This window comes from Ascidiella aspersa, chromosome 4, assembly GCF_963924565.1.
Source record: "Ascidiella aspersa chromosome 4, kaAscAspe10.2, whole genome shotgun sequence".
NCBI lineage: Eukaryota > Metazoa > Chordata > Ascidiacea > Phlebobranchia > Ascidiidae > Ascidiella > Ascidiella aspersa.
The window spans coordinates 4,357,128-4,374,960 of NC_139450.1; the positions used below are offsets into that span (position 1 = coordinate 4,357,128).

General features: G+C 37.3%; 1 protein-coding gene across 1 annotated transcript in view; it reads right to left on the reverse strand.

The window, feature by feature from the left end:
- LOC146146738 (ephrin type-B receptor 3-like) overlaps positions 1-13,762 on the reverse strand; it is a 44,674-nt gene extending 30,912 nt beyond the window's left edge. Inside the window, exons 1-6 of the mRNA XM_083387019.1 lie at positions 13,533-13,762; positions 11,909-11,976; positions 10,458-10,576; positions 9,646-9,903; positions 8,950-9,146; positions 6,446-6,550 (exon numbers count right to left, since the gene is read on the reverse strand). Coding sequence (XP_083243145.1) covers positions 6,446-6,550; positions 8,950-9,146; positions 9,646-9,903; positions 10,458-10,576; positions 11,909-11,976; positions 13,533-13,617 — 832 coding nt within the window. The 5' untranslated portion in view covers positions 13,618-13,762. The remainder of the gene's footprint in view (positions 1-6,445; positions 6,551-8,949; positions 9,147-9,645; positions 9,904-10,457; positions 10,577-11,908; positions 11,977-13,532) is intronic.
- Positions 13,763-17,833: the final 4,071 nt, after the last annotated feature.

A 17,833-nucleotide genomic window follows, 5' to 3' on the forward strand; every position in this document is an offset into this window, starting at 1 on the left:
GTTGCTTTTAAAGGGGCCCAGTAGTAAATCGGCCGTTAAAAGGGTGGTGGCTAAGTATTGTGGTCTCCTAACCCGGGAATGCAGACAGGTGGCGACAGGTAACTCGATACACGAGTACCAAGCAACACAGGGGGGGGGGGTATTGCGGTAAGGACCCTTAATTTGACCGTTGGTGTCGCAACAAAGACCAGGCTATTAGGACGGTTTCGTGGCCACTTTACAAAGCACGGCTCCATTTTGAAAACGTCCTTTTTGTGTGTTTTAGGGCCTGGGCTACTTTAAACAGCCGATTTAAAATAGAGCGTTTCTTTTCCATTATTGTAGCAGTGTTGTTATGACTTAAGTTGTTTGAACAACTGACTTGACTTGACTCAAGCCTTTTGGACAAATGACTTGGGGTGAAATTAAATGTTTTTATTTACTGCTCAAAATCGGACTAAAATACCAATTATAATAGTTTAACGTTTACTATCTATGACAGGAACTTGCCTTGAAATTGACTTACTCGAATTATGACTTGCCAGTTTATGTTGTTGTTTTTTTACTTCTACAGTTTAATTCTTTTACTTCTAGAGTTTATTTTATTTTTTTACTTCTACGGATTATATTTTTTACTTCCACGTTTTTTTTTACTTCTACAATTAAACACACTGAGGGCTTAAACAGGGCGTTTGGTCATCGGGAACTATTCCGAGACGAGCCCGAATCGTCGAAATGTTTGTTTTCGATTGGCGCAAGATCAAAAAAAAAGTTGAGCCACTCGCAGAAGGCCGTTGTGCCACACACACAGAAAGATCAGCGGGCGGATTAAATTTCGGAAACCGTGGCGTTTTGTTATAACTGGAGGTCCCGAGACCTTCGTTTGTACGAGGCCCTTACAATGCTGCCGGCTTCAGTAATATGGGACAAAATAAGCAATCGAATTCCTAGGGGCTATTTGGTCGTTTCTTGGGCATGGAGAGAGGGTTGCCTGGCGATCTCTCGGCGTGGAATGGTTACATCATAATGCCTCGATTATTATCCATGGGGCTTTATGTATAAGGCCACATACCGAATTGAATAAGCTCAGGGCCACACTACGGCATGTTTAGTTTAAACAAGACAAATTACGGTTGAAATCGGATGTAATTCCAAATTAAATTTTGATGAAATTTTGACGAAATTTTAAACTAAAATTTTATGATATTTTAAACGAAATTTTAAAGAAATTCCAAACTAAAATTTGGTGAAATTTTAAACTGCAATTTCATAAAGCACACTACAGATTTTTTAAACAATTATTTATATATTTTAGTACAATTAACAAATTTCTATACCCGGTACAAAAAAAAAACGTTTAGTGATCCCTGAATGAGTTCATTTCTTAGCAATATGTTTTTACTGGAGCAATGTTTTTATGCTTTCAATTTCCATTCAAGGCTAAAAAGCATTTTATTTGACCTTAATTTCCTGGCGTATTATGCAGAAAACCAACTGTAGTATTCCGCTGTTTTTCCTAGTAATTCGCTTGTTTCAAAGTCGCACCATTTGTGTCAGCATTGAAAGCATTTACAAAAATCTGGGAAAATTAGCGACTGGAACTCTTAAATAGAAAGGAACTGCTACGCGAGCATAAATAACGTTTAGAACGGCAAATTAAGCAAAAAAATGACGGCCTAGCTGCGTTGGCGATCTGGGTAGATGTCGCATGTTTTTTTTAAGCCATAATAGTTGCTTAAACAACGTCAACACCAAACCCACTGCGACAAGTTGGTGGAATAACTTGATATAAGTGCACTTAACTGTTTTCAAATTACTTGGCTTCACTTTACTTGGGTTAAAATAAAATGTTTTCATTAAGGAATTATTTCTAAAATTGGATTATTTATCTCAATTATCGCACGTAAAACAACTTGCTTGCTATATGTAGCTATTGGGTTATTTTTCTTGAGTTATTGCTCATAATCAGTCGAGTTTACTAATTTTAATCGTTTAGCGTTTAATTTTTATGACAAGGGCTTGACTTGAAGCTACCTTGCTCTAATTATGATTTGACTGGGACTTTACTAGGGCAACCGATGACTTGGACTGGGACTTGTTATTTATTCAAAAAGACTTGAATTGGACTTAAGTTATTTTACGAATGACTTGACTGGGACTTAAGTCATTTCAAAATGGCTTGTTTGCAACACTTTTTTTATTTTTCGAAAATTGTACTAACGTCGTAACGCCCAGCACTGTACACTTGGGGCCTAAACATTAGGACAAGCTTATTGTCTTGGTCGGTACGCGTATGTTTTAATTGACGGAGGCGCCGATCACCTTTCATCGCCTGAGAGGCGGCAAAGAACAATCAACCGTCTATGACAACACAACCAGACATCGGCAAACACAAGGGGGGTATTACGTCACACACCGGGGAAGTATTCAGGGGAGTGATTCTTTACAAGTGTAGGTCTACAGTTTTAACTGTGAACCTGCGTTTTTCAATTTTTTTTTCTGGGACCCAAAAATTAAGCTTAAAGTTGACATCGAAGCTTTGGCGACCCGATTCTGAAAAATTATCTTTCTGTAAGTGAAGTGAAAATAAGACAACAATAATTGCATTCAAAAACTCGAATTTAATTACTATAAGCCAAGTCTTTGTATTGCTTCTGCAATTTCCTCAAAGACCTAATTAAATTATACAGCGATCAAATTTATCTACTGAAAATAAAACTTTTTTGTTCATCCAACTTTAAAACTTAATTGATTCCAAAAATATGCAAAAAAATAAAATAAAAATAATAAATGGATAGATTGACTGACGCCGATGTATCAATAGGTCGCGACTCAAAATTAATTTGGTTGGGTGGCCGGCTGTGGTAGTTCACATGGCTTGATATACTGAGATTTGTTTTAAACCAGATTTGTTTAAATTAAAACAAAAATGGCGAAATCAATACAAAGACACGGCCCTTATAAATTGAACTTATTTAAGCTGTAAGTCTTACGTTTTCATCACTTAATAAAAAGGTAAGTGAACTGAAAAGAATCGAGTCGCCCAACCTTCGCCGGAAAACGTTCTCTTAGTATTTGGGTCGTCGCGAAAGAAGGTCGAGAAACACCGGTATATTGATATTTTAGTGGACCAAGAACCGCGACAAACAGGTTTGTGAAAGTGCTTGCAACGCCAAAGTAAGAGGAAAGGTACTCGTTTGTCGTGCACAATTTTTTTTGCGTGTCCAAACATAGACGCTATACGACGCCGTCTAGTCTTGTTAATTGTGGCCGCGATAAACAAAAAGCATTGTCTTTGCGTTAACGACATCGCAAAAGACACACAGACACAAGAACAAGAGACATACAGACACACAGACACAAGAGACACAATGCCCGGATTCGGTCAGCGGTTTCCGATTTTCACAAACTATAATAGTGAAGGAGACAATTGGGAAAATAGGCTTAACTGGACGTAGAATAAATATCAAAATTCACACACTGAAAGAGTATAGGTTACGATTGACCGGCCTTTTGTTTGTTTCAGTCCAACAGGAGTCCATTTCGCTAAAGTTGCAAGTTTTGGGAGGGGCACACTACAATCAAGTTGGGTCGGGGCAAAAATCAAAATAAAACACTTAAAATCAACACATGTACCAAAAATCCAACGCCTACCCAAAGTATTCACATAACGCCCTCGCCAATTTGTAAAATCACTGCAGAGAGATTAAGGGATAACACTGGGCACACAAGTGTCGCAGATAAGAGGGGTGACATAGATTCCTTCAGATAAAAGACGAAAAATCCCCCTAAGATTGCGACGTATGGCGCAATACCGGTTCAAGCCGGCGTGTAAATATGAATTGGCGCGTTACAGCTAACGTTATCCCAAGGGAGCGCTCGCTGTCTATTGTATGCGAGTGACAGATAGCAAAGACGGGCTCCGAATTCGCGGGTGGCTCTCTGTGTGTGATTTCCGCCAATTAGGACGTCAATTCGTTTGCTTGAAAGCTTATTTGTTCGCTTGAGTAAGGTTAAACATCCAAGTGTGCCACAGTTTAAGAAAATCAGTCTGACCAACGTTGAAAATAAATGAAGAGATATTTGAAACGGTTAAAATACGATATCTACTTCTGGGATTTGATATTCCTATTACGTCTAAGTAAAATATCGAAATATTATGCTTCAGTGCTAATTGTATTTTATTGATTAACTTCTTGATGTTGAAAATAAATAAACCATATTCGAAACGTTTAAAATGCTACCTACTTATACATAGTTTTGATATCCCTACTACGGCTAACTAAAATCGCAAACTATTATGTTTCCAAAATGTCAATTTCGATCCGTAACGGAAAACTGTGACAGATTTCAAAAATAAATATTGATTTTTTAAACGACACAATTCAAACAACACCTGTTTATTAAAGAAAATGTTTTGCGCCAGTTGCTGAGTTTAATTTAACCCACTTCGGAAAACCGTGCTTTTCAGAAGCCTGTGCTGCCCTACATTTGCTCTGTAAAGGTAATTTTTGTTTAGAAATGTGATTTCGTCTGTTGAATCGGAAGTGTGGTCTAAATTTCGACGACGTGACCCCCCCGCCTTTCCACAAACACACAATAAAAAAACGGTTTGCTGTTAGGATAAGCGATTTCGTTTGGAATTGCCACAATAAGACCTAACTCTCACAAAATGAAAAATCAAAACTTGCGACCTCATACCTTGCCGTTATCAAATAGGAATTAATGAAAAAACATATAGGAATTAATGAAAAACAACTCAATTAGCCTGGAACGCACAAACGCATTTCTTCGCGGAAAACGCAACGAAAACGTTAAAAACAAGCGATTCTCGGAACCGACATGCAATTAACGACACGCGAAGCTTTAAAATCGGAAACTTCGAAGGCCTAACTTAATGCGCCTAGCCACGACATAAGTGCCCAGCTAACTTAAATCACGCAGCAAAAAAAAAGAAAACCTGTGATTGCAGTAATTTGGCGTTTGAAAGTGTCGGAATGAGGCGGTTCAGTTTCAAGTGTACAACGCTTCAAGGCCTAGGTGTTTGCAAAGGGCGTCTAAAAATGTTGGCACGGAGCCGATACCCAAGTATCGATATGATCGTACGATACTGGGATGGTATCGGTGCCGATCCGATACCAAAATGTAACACAAATTTCACCCACGATTTGCTTTCCAATACAGTGATTTTAAACTTGAAAGGTAAATTTATCCAAACATTAACAACTGGATATAACTAAGCGTTTTACCACTTAAATAAAATTTGGCCTAATTACCTGGAAAAACCTTTGAACTTTTTCAATTTTATGTATTTTGATCGTTTAAGCATAGTAATGACGTCATTTGGTATGGGATCGTTTAGCGGTAATTTTTGTAGAAAATATCGGGTATCCGAATAAAATTGTCAAGTATCGGACAAAAGTTGTGACAAAAATATTGCAGTTCCGCATAATACGCTCTAATTTAATTGTCCTTTGCAGTGTGTAAATCACTGAAAACAAGGTGCAGACGTTTTAGGTGCGACAGAACAGACACCGAGCATCCATCTCAATTGTGTCGGGTTTACATAATGCAAAAGCAACACGACGCCACTAAATCACGTTAAGAGACGCTCGAACGCATATTGAAGTCCACTTGTGTCAGCAAAGCTTAAAACAGCAATTAACTGCACTATCGCATCTGATGGCCGTTTAACTAAAGGCATCTTCACAAAAAAACGACCATTTTGACCTATTTTTTTGCCATTTCCGCAATTAAGTGGTGGTTAAGCCAAACGCGTTGAAATGGCATAAAAAATTGACAAATTGTGAAAAAAATGCCTAAAAAAGGGTTAAAAGGTAAAAATTTATGTTGATATCATTTCATAAATACAGTTCATAATAATAGTGAACTTTTTGGCCACTAAACCTGGCCCACTGATGTGTTCTTGTAGTCTGCATGTTTACAACCTAAAGTTGTCAGTTACAAATATCTTTAATTATGTGATGGGATGCTATTGTCAAGCACTGGCATATTAGACTTCATTTGGCGCGAGGATTCAAGAACAATACGATGGATAACATTCTTGCACTCAGCATAATAATCGCTGTTAAAGGCAAACTTTGTGAACTCATGCAATTAAAAGGCTAAACGTGACGCATTTGGGTAAATTCAAAATTGCAAATTGAAATTTGCATTTTATATATGAATGGTTATTTTGTCAACAATACATAGACGAACAGCATAATTCGTAATAACACAACACGTTTGAAATGGCTACCTAAACCATCTTCCCTTTATAACCAAGGTAGTTTTGTAAACAACCTATAGAAAATATAAACCGTGGAATTCGCTACAGCAAAACGAACCAACCAATCAGCATCTAAGAAAGTTAACTAAGTGAAAATCTCTCTTTCGGTAATCTAACATCAGTAGCACACTTACTAGCTTGCTAGAATTTTTAAGAAAACAAACAATCTTGACGTACCTTCGCAACCAGTGAGTTGTTGATTTGCTTGATAACCCGGCTCACAACTGCAAGAACCGGTTCGAACTTTCCATATTCCGTTGCTGTTGCAGAAGTAGCGTGGTGCTAGCAGTCGAAAATATGGTTTAAAGTTAACTTGAAGCCAAAACATTACTAACGAAGGTTTAAAAAACGGAATTCAATTCGCAAAAGAGAAAAATTTTGGCAAAAAATGGGTAAATTACTTTATCGACAAAAAAGATGAAAGTGAATTAAAAACTGGCAAATTTTCAGAAATTTCAATGGGTAAAAAAATCTTAGACACAAAATGGTAAAACTATAGACAAAACAGTTAAATTATAGACTAAAAAAAAATTGCTTAATTTTGAATTCTTGTATCTTTTTGGGGGTCTGAATAAAAAAATTGTCTTTGGCAAATTGGTGTAACTGGCATCGACACAAATGTCTTAACCGGAGCCGTAACTGTTTCGGTTAACTGATTAACTACAGTGTTTCGCCTATTCCCCAAGAGTAATACAATTGTGGAACATGCCCCTTAATCAAATGGCTAGAAACCCTTCACAGTTTTCATACCACATTTACCACCCAATTATGACCGAAAAATAATGTATATACACAAAGCGCTGTTGAATAAACCCAAACTGAATCAAACTGGGTTTAATACAGCGAGCATACGCCGCATATAGCACTCGAGTTCGCCTCATATAAGCTCTCAGCAATATAAAAAGCAAAGCAAGATCATCTGGTCCATAAAATGCGATTACGTCATGCGGTCAGCGAGGCGTGAAGAACGGGGCAGGCGGTTAAGCGGCTTATACGCGCTGCAAGCAAATCGCGGATCTTTCGGGACAAGTTAGAATCTCCCCTTACACGCCTGGGAACTTGTACTTTATTCGTGTTCGTATCTCAAGGGAAGCGGTATTAACATGGAAGTTTAGGCTTTGGGCTAATTGCCAGAAGGCCACTTATATGCCAGAAAATTCGGGACATAATTTTTTTTTTAGTGTTATTTTTAAATAATATTCTAAATCACATTGACCCTTGCATATAGTGACGATGACTATAATGGCGAAATATATATGTATGTTTTTTAACATCTTTATAAAGTGTTCGACCTTAATACTAGCGTTGTCAGACAATTCTGCTGTGTTTATTTTTTCTTTTTACTTTTCTTCCAGCAATATATCACGGATCTCCGCCTACACCAGAGGTTCTCAAAATTTTTACCCGTTAAGCCCTTTTTTCCCCTATTATTTAAAACAAGAGGCACTAAAAACACGGCACAATAAAGTTTAAAACTATTCATTATCATTAAAAGTCACATTAAACGTCAAATTTTGACCAATTTGTTGGATTTCTAAAAAGTTATTTCTTATATTTTTTTTAAGAAATATTACAAACAAATGTTCGGCACCTTGTAAACAATAATAAATAAAAAAAGTTTCCATAAATAAGGAAAGTTTCAATCCTATTTCATTACACACAAAAACAAAACTACCAGCAACAAATTTGATCTGGTTCGAGTGAAGGCTGAATAGATTTTTTTAAAACATACAAAAAAAACGCGAAAAAATAGTATTTACATAGCAAAGTTTGCAAACAATATAGTTTGGGGGCAAAAAATGACCCCCCCCTGGTCACGACCCCAGTTTTTAAAGCCAGTGCTCTCTACAAACAACTCCTTGTACTTCGCACATGTTTCAGTCCCAAGGGAGACTTGAGAGTTACAGTTTTTGTCTGATTGCCAACGGGCCACTTATACGCGAGAACAATGTGCGATCTCAATTGGCAATTCCCTGGTGGATTCCATTAGGACTGTGTTAAGGAAATAAAAAGAAAGGCAGACTGAAGTGAGTTGGAAACCCCTTTGATTATTATGATTGACAGAACGCAGTCTAGAACACGTGTGTCAGGTTGTGCAAATTAGGAGAAACTCGCAAGAAACCCGGCTCTTTGAAACTAAAAGCGTCTTTGGATGTCCAATAAGTTGTGTGAAGGCAAAACAAACATAATAGCACAAAACTGTTACTTGGCCATAATTTATTTTCTAGGTTAACTTTAGGTTATAGGTGTTTATTTTTTTGATACATTGACCGAAAATGTGCTTTCGATCGCAAAACTATGGTCCACTTTATTCAACAAAAGCAGAATACCGAAAAATATTTTTGCGTAACTATAGTATTCTGCTTTTGTTGAATAAAGTTGTTTTGGATCTTTTTTACAACCTTTGTGGTTTTACTTGAATCTTACGATATGGAGAAGAGATCAACAACTAGCAATGTTGGAGCAGGCTTAGATCCCAAAATTAACAAAAATAATAATAATATTATTATTACTTCATCAATATGGTCCATAAGGTTTTAAACGCGCTAAAGACATTAATCTAAAAAAAAGTAAAAATTATAGGGGCCGGGGCAGTTCTTGCAAGCGAATTGGTATCAGACATCAGTCCACAATTATGTAGTTTGCTTTTGAAAGAAATAGCATAAATCTCAAGTTCTCACCTTCAGCTGCAGTTGCATTGGCATATTCCACGCAATTCCCGTGCACTTCGACGAGTGACGACACCTTGTCCCCTGCAACTGTTCGAGGGAATGAGGCCAGTTCACTGATTGTGGGTGGACAGTAGTAGTAGTAAACCCTCAGGCTCATGATCGACATACAAGCGCCCTTGTCCTGTGCAGCCAGATAAAAGCCGTTCCTGCGGAAAAAATGGCACAATTTGGCTTTGCGATTGTTGTGAGGGGCATAAATGCTAAGAAGTAGGTGTTTTTTGTGGGCGGGGGGGGGGGCCGGGGGATAGTACAATTTCCTGGGGGATAAAATTTATTGTTTTGGGAAAAGTATTTTGGAAAATACGCCATCAAGGCTAAAAGTAGGTGTTTTTGTCAGAGCGGTAAAATTCATTTTTCTGTGAAAAAAAGTGAAAAAATGCTTAAATTTAGGAAACATTTACATTGGTGGAAAGGCTTTAGTTTCTGAAAGGATTTTGGGATTAGCGATATCTAATAAAAGGAAAATGATACAATTTGGATTTGCGCTTGTTCGAGAGATTTAAAAACAGGCCATAAATGCTAAGAAGAAAAGTTTTTTGTGGGCGGAGGGTGAAATCATTCCTGGAAAAAAAAAAAAAATGCTTAAATTTAGGAAACATTACATTGGTGGAAAGGCTTTTGTTTGTGAATGGATCATCAACTTACTTGTGAAGAGGCCCAATGGTCCAGGTCTTTCGGTTGATGCCGCTTCGCCGGTTGAACTCGGAGTCTGTGAACATTTCGCCGGCCGCAATCGTGTCGATCTTAACGTAGGGGTTTTCCCTCCAAGGCGGGTAAGTACTTGAAGCTTCGTCGCTGTCCGACTCGTAATAGTAGAGGTTGAAGGTTTCGCTGCAAATCGCCTTCAAATCGGTGCATTCCATAACTGAGAACTCGACGTCTACGTAGACTCGATTTGCGCCGCTGAAAAGTAAAAGTTTGACTGGTTTATGTAAGGGTAGGGGTTGGGAAATTGCAAGCAGGTCGGTAACTATAATCTAGTTTTTTCCGTATACGATTTTTATAGGTTTTAAATGAAAGTTGCTTGCTGTAAAATTATAAGTTGAATTTAAGGCATTTTGTTTTTCTGAATTTGACTTTTTTAAGTGAATAAAATAATCTTAATAAAATAAGTGGTTGCTTGTCTAGCGTGTTAAAATGTGTCCAATCACATCCAAAATCGCAATGAATATTTGAAAGAGAATATAAAATAAAGTCTTGTTTTAGAGACCGTTTTCAAAGAGAATTTTCCGCAAAAAAGAAAATGATACACAAGCCACTTTTATACAATTTATCCGTAGTTTATATTGTAAAAATATTACTTTTTTTGCATTTCCACGATCTTGGCAAATGTAACCGCCTAGCTTGTAAAATTTGAATAAGCATCTTTTAAATTGGACACATATTTTATTTTTAGAAAAGTAAGTAAAAAAATAGTATTAATCATGTCTCCACAGTTAAAGAACAGCGAAACAAACCTTGAAGTGATGAAAGGAGTCCTGATCCAGTTACTTGCTCCACGATTTTCGATGCTGCTGCAAACCTGGTAATATCGGATCGGCATTCCGTCCACATCCACACCAGACACCTCTTCCCACTGCAAACAAACACATTCTGGTCATTTCTGGTCATTTCTCGGTATTTACAGGTAGTTACTGGTCAGATTTTTGGTCCATTTCCGGTCGATTATTTGGTGAATTTTAATCCATTTCATGAAATTTTAATTCATTTTCTTATTATTTTTGGTCATTTCTGGTAATAGTCACTTACGTTGATTTATGACTGGGGATTTTGGTTAAAATTGGAGTTGGTACCCGATGCCAAGTGGTAGTATCGATACTCGTTTAATACTAGGGTGGGTCGGCACGCATACCAAACTTACAAAACTGTTACTGCTAAAGATAACGGAATAATAACAAAAAAATCCTTCGTACATTGCAACTTCAAGAAATTTAATTTTATAATTATAGAAATTACTTCATTTGATATTGGATCGGAAGGTTATATTTGTTTGCCAAAATATCGGGTATCAATATCGGAATAAAGGTATCGCACTTTCACAGTACTGTTAGCTAATGCATTCCGTTTGTTAAACAAGCCTTCGGTAAAGTTGTACACAAGCGTAAAGTAAAACATCACAAAAAAACGGCCAGCAATAAGGTTCCGGCCTCAAAGTGGCCACAAAGCCGGGCCACGTCGCTTTCCAGAAGCTTTTTGGCACGGAAGCGGCGATAAAAGCACAATAAAACCGGGCCGTGGCTCGCCCGTCAGATTTGCCGCTCCAATTACGCTAATGACACGGCCGCGCGCTCTGATAGTGACGTCACAATGGGCAGGACAATGCACGCGTCTGTGCCATATCGCCGAGCGGTGTTACGAACTCAGCGTCGGCGACGTTTAATCGCGACAATAAAACTTCCTGCGCGTTTTGTTAGAAGAAGCGAGATATTTTCCGTGGGGACGAAAGTTTCTTCTTGTATTAACCATGATTTTTTTTGAAGGGGGAGTCGCGGGTGTTTATTGTTGGATGTATTCTGGAAATTTATTGTTGTATTTGTCACAATGTTTTTTTTTGTTTTGTTTTCGGAGGGGAGTAGGTTTATCGTTTGCTTATTGTGCGAAATATTCAGGCGAAATTTTATTTTGGAAAAGGTTATTTTTTTAGTTGTATTGAATATTTTTTGTTAGGTATGTTTTAAAACTAAGTTTTATGCTCATTTAATTTCATTTTATTACTATGTAAAACGCCTTCAAAAAACAAACGACGAAAAATATGTCATATTTTTGTTGTTGACAGATTTAAGGTATTTAGTATACAAAAAAAGGCGGGTTGAAATTTTATAAAAGTAAACTGCACATCGAATTGGGTGCGAAGTTCGAAACAGGGCGGAAATGGGATTAAATGGACAATACAAAATAAAACACTCACGCCGTTGACATCCGGGTATTTGGTCCAGAGCAAATCGGTGGTAGCCGACTTTGTGTTGTAGATTTCCGCTGCGAAAGAGAAAAAAAATGGGTCATTGTTGAAATTTCACTTACAGTTACTTTTTATGCTTTGTAGGAACTTTAAGCGCGTGAAAATGTGCACTTGCACCAGGCTTGTAATTTTGCGCCCGAAAACAGTTATAAACTTCGAAACAACACACTTTTTTCTGGCTGTTATTGTAACAGAAAAGGGGCCTTGCAATCAGTTGTACATTTTTTGGCATACATTTTTGTTTTGAGTTCCCAAAATGGCTCCCGGTTTTAGAAATGCGCGTAGTGGTCGTATGAGCAAAGGAAATCTTACTTTCACTGGGTTTGGTAATATTTACATTGCTTTCCCGTTGTCTTATACAGATTAACTCACGACCGGCAATGCTTAAAAACGGTGCACAAAATTCAGACTTGGGAAATATGTAAAGTTGTTTTACTAAAAACTTAAAAAAAAAACTGCGTGCAAATTACTAAATAACGTCCGATTCTGTTAAACGATGATCCAGCTTTCCCAATCTAGTTTTTAGCGTTGCTATAGCATTTGTAATAACAAAACGTTACACAAATGCGGTTGTGAAAAATAAAATACGACAAACATGTTAAATGTTAAACGTTTGTCGGTCAAGCTATGTTAAACGCAAACTACTTGTGCATAGTGGCAGGAGGTTGTAGTTAGACGTAGAATGAATATCAAAGCCGATTGAAATGCTAGTGGCTTTGAAAATACGTAAAAACAATAAAGATATTTTCGAACCGTTCACAAAATTCCCATCTCAGTGCTTTTCACTTGTAACCGGTTTATTTTGCATGTGCAAGAGATTATTACTTTAACGCGATAATCAGGTGACAACGCGTGAAAATCGCACACAGATATACAGCACGTCAATCACTTTGCAAAAAGGGAGCACGACCAATTAAGCGAGAGGCCCTTTGGTGCTAACACTAGGCTCTCGCAAAGCGCTGTTTATTTGCTTACGGTCTCAGATGTATACAAACAAACCCAAACAAGAATCAGTACGTACTGTACACTGTACAGTTTGCTATACAACCGCAGCACAAATTCAGGTAAAAATATGCTGATTTTTTAATCCCCCGGGTAGCACAGATTTGCATTTTTCGGAATGTATGGAATAAATGGTTGAAAACAACCCTTAACAAAAATCAGCCCGTACTGTACAGTTAGTTAAAAAGCGACGCCGTACTACAAAAACTGTAAATATATGCGTTATTTTAGTATAATCTTTCATATTCAGAATGTAAGTAATAAATGATTACAAAGATCTGTAACAAAAATCAGCCCGTGCAGTAGAAGTAACGTTACAGCACAAATTTCACGAAAAACATGCTGTTTTTCTAATTCCCGAGTACAGTTTTGGGGAATGTACGTATTAAGTGGTTAAAAAAAGTCCAAACAATCAGTCCTTTGTTAGACACGCACTGCCACACAAGTGTGTTTTTTATAAAACCATTTTTTTTACATGTAGGTAACAAATGATTGCAAAACAGCAAACTTTTAGTGCGTTTTTTTGCGAAGAAAAGCTAGAAATGCCTAAAGCCCAGTTTCAAACACTTACCTCTTTCAGCAAAGGCAAACGTGCACAGAACCATAATGACGGCTGCTGGACTCAAACTGCTGATAAAAACCTTTCCAGAAAGCATTCTTAATCCGTGTTTATACGATTTGCAGCAGAAAAGTTCCAAGACAAGAAAATCGCGGGTAAAAAATCCGAGTTAAAACTTTACAAAAGTCTATACAAGAAAGTAAACCTCCTAAAATTTGCCGCAGAGCTCTATTGTAGCTACAGCCATCTGTGAATAAACACAGTCAAAAGTTTTGTTTTGCCGTTGGCCGTGTAATAATCTTCCGGGCGGAAATCGAAATATAAACGCAATAAATCGACATTGTTTACGATATGACCGCACAGTTTTACAAATCACAGGAACTGACTAACCACCCAGAAGTTTATTCAGTAGTAAACCGGCGCTACAGTGACTAAATCAAGCCGTTCATTCATAAAATAGGGCGCCCTGAATGCATTTTCCCACTGACCACGACTTCGCACAGCATTCCGACCTGGCCTAGTTGCACAAATCTAGCAGGCTTTTCTGTTCTGTTTGACCAGATCCCTCTACAAACGTCTTGCCGTGTTTTTCGCGTTGAGAGAAAAAATGCCTTGCGCCCAGAGCCGGCCTTGTTCGACCGAGCGTGACGCATTTAATCTTTAGCATCGTCTAGCGGTTATTATAAAAATAGATTACAACCACTAAGAAGTGTTGTAAACTTGAGCTTATTAACACAGTGCTACCAAATGCTTTGGCGTTAAAATATTTTAATATTTCGATTAAAAACTCATTTTTTCAACACCTTAGTGTTTTACTAATTATTTGTTCAACTACTCCTATGTTGAAGTTAACAGACGATGGGAATTATACTAATTTTGTTACATAAAATTAGAATTAATTGAAAATGATGCCCATGCTGGGTGATAAAAATATCTTTGTATCCCATAGGAACGCAATCAAGTTTGGATACGCAGTGTTTGACCAAAATAAATTGATTTGCCTTAAGTCTTCCGGACAAATAACTTGACTTGGGTTAAAATTAATGTTTTTCATTTCCTGTTTTTTAATAAAAATTGGGTTATTTATCTGAATTTGTGCACGTAAAATAATTCGCTTGCTGAACATTCCGTTTTAGTTATATTTTAGTTGAAGTACCTACTACCTAATGCTCAATTATCGTTCGAGGTTACCAATTTCAATAGTTCAACGTTTCAATTTTATGACAAGGACCTGACTTGGATTTTGCTCTAATAATGACTGAATTGACTGGGACTTAACTTGGGTAACCGATGTCTTCGGGTTTGATGTTATTTGTTGAAAAACTTGACTTGGACTTGGTTATTTTTTAAATGAGTCAACTTTGACTTAAAACTTTTTTGACATGTTTACACAACTGTAGATACAAAATAGAATCTTTATGCGACGCCCTTGAAAATTTCGAACGATGCAACATGGGACTCCAGGCATAGGATCGAAATAAGAACAACCTCTACGTCGGAATAAAACACAGTTCGGAATAAACTAACATCGGACTAATACCTAATAGCCGTATACCGTCTAAATCGTAGTAAGTCGCAAACCCGTCGGAATAAGGCCTAAATGGCCAGACCTATACAGCACTTTACCTAACCCCAAATCTCCCCCCTAAGTACATCATTAACTCCCCTAATAATTTTAACCCCCACCCATCACCCACCGATAACCCCAAACAAGGCCAAAAAATCCAGTGCCAAAACAGCGGCGCTTAAACGGCGCCATTTAAATTAGAGCCTCCAAACGTTGACATAAAAACGGTGGATGCCAGACCCATAGCCCCCGATCGTCTTATACGCTATCCCTACAGATTCAGGCGTTGTTTTTACCATATCGGCTTTATTCCTGTATATTATGTCTTACTCCAGTGGTCGGCAAACTGTGGGCCGCGGCCCAAATGTTGGCCGCAGAGTCATTTTTGAATAGTTTAGTTTTAGTGTTATCGTGTAGTTTTGGGCCGCGACGGCCGCGTGATAGCCGTACATTCATTGCACTTCATTTAAAAAGTTGATCTAGCTAAGAATTGGGATAAATGAGTAGGCGACGCAAATAAGTGGAGGAAGGGGAAAAATTTTTTTTTCCCAGTCGTGTTGCCTGCAAGGCTGTAGTGCTTTTCATTGCGTTTTTAGTCTATTATAATGTTTTAATATTTTATTGTTTACTTTTATTGGTTTGTTGATGGCTGCGCTCTGATTTTATTTATTTGTACTCTTACAGGAACTGATGATGCCACTTTGGCGAAATATATTTTCCTTTAAACAAAACGTCTGATCCTGTTTTTACCCATGTTTTTAACTATGAGTTTTACTTGTTAATATACGCGTCAGCGGAGCAGTGATCGACTGGCTAAAACCTGCCGCCGATGGTTTTCGATTCTATAAAGATACACCCTATTGTTCTTCGTTTTATGGTATGTTTTACATTTTTTATAGTATATTTTACATTTTTAAGAATTTTTATGTACTTCTATCAGTTACCTAAATCTTTTCTGCACAAAGGTGATGTTCTCTGGTTTCTTGTAACGTGTGACTCATAACTTTGCAGATCGATTTGTGTTAAATTAAACTATAAATGCTGGTATTTCAAGCAATATTCTAATCCTTTGATGTGCCATGTGCGTCACGTATCCTTTTAAATATAGTTTGGCCAATTTAGACAAATACCCCAAACCCAATTTGCTTGACCAAACGCACATTTAACTCGATTTTAGCTTCATATTTGCGCCCGAGTTCGTTTGAAAACAACAGGTGTTTCTTAGAACAATTATTTTATGACGTAACTTAGTGACATTATTTTAGTGTTTCAAACTCAAAACAAATATCTTGGATCCGCCCCTGATTTCGTAGTGGTTTTACGTAGTGGGTCTTCAATAGCTCTGAAAAGAGTAGCCTACTTTAGGCCGCGACAAAAAAAGTTTGCCGACCACTGTCTTACTCAGACGATTTTGATCTTATTCGTGGATATTACTGCGTATTTTGCTTTATTGTGTCCTTGGTCTTAATACTATGGTTTTATAGATTTATCTGCTTTAGGTATTGTTGCTTTTTTGGTCGTATTGTGTGTTCCCGCAACATTGCTTTGCGACGTACAGTTTGTGAACCCCGAGGTAGACTATTAGAATGATATAGTAAATAGTTGTTTAAATCGGGTCTGAGGTGCATAATGACATTGACCCCACAGAACGGTAAGTTTCATGTCGCCGGGAAGGTCGCCCTTGATGTAACGCTGCTGCGATTTCGCGCTTACGTCGACGTGCCATTAGGAGCTCCAAGCCGCTAAATTATGTATTTTATGTGAAGCACCTCATAGTAGCCACCGTTTTACAACAACCACATTTCAGCAGGCGTTCGGCGTTTTACAATATATCAATCTAAAGAAATTAGGCGTGTTTTTTGCTAGTTTTATTAAATATATGGAGCTATTTTTTGTAATTAACATTTGTTTTTTTAAGATAAGGGCTACTTATCTAATAGTTAAAAATCAACAAGTCCTATTTTCACTCGCTATAACAGGCCACACCCAATTACCAACCATACAAGCACTTCACTACATTTCAACTGTGGTGCAACACTTTGACTAGCAGTCAAACGAGGCCAACACTTCCTTACAATTTCCATTAGGCTTATTCAACCAAACGTTTCTACAATTTCAGCATTAGGCGCGAGTGTTACGTCCGGATAATATGTAGAGCTGGAAAGCTGTATAAAACGTATTTAGTCGCAGCCAGTAGTTATTACGAAAAATCTTATTCTTAAAAAAGAAATTGTCCATTGTAGGCCTAAACAAATTATAAGAAAGCATTGTAGAGCAGTAATATTGGGGAAATACCCATGTCTGTCTGCAAACGATTTGTTTTCTTTCTCTTAAATTCGCGTTGTTCTATAAATATTTGATGCAATGTTTGCTTTCCAATGACAATGCGTGATGTTTCTAAATTCGCAACGTTAAATATGAGTTTTGCTGTGCTTAGGTTTAGCTGTATTTGTAGTGTTGTAAACAAGTCATTTTTCGTTTGGTTAAAGAGGTGTAGAGTCTTCTATCCAATACAATTTGTCTTTATACAGTGCCACCTGATTTCTCTATTTAGAATTAGACAAATACGGCCATATACAAACTCTTCTAGTCTGTATCATGAATTTTCAATGCTAACATTGTGTTACAATATTGTGTTACATTCAGGAAAATTTGTTAGATTATAATTTGGAAGATACTGACATACATAATTACAATTCATTAGTCAAATTGACACCAAAAAATAAGGTTTTTGATGTTTTAATAG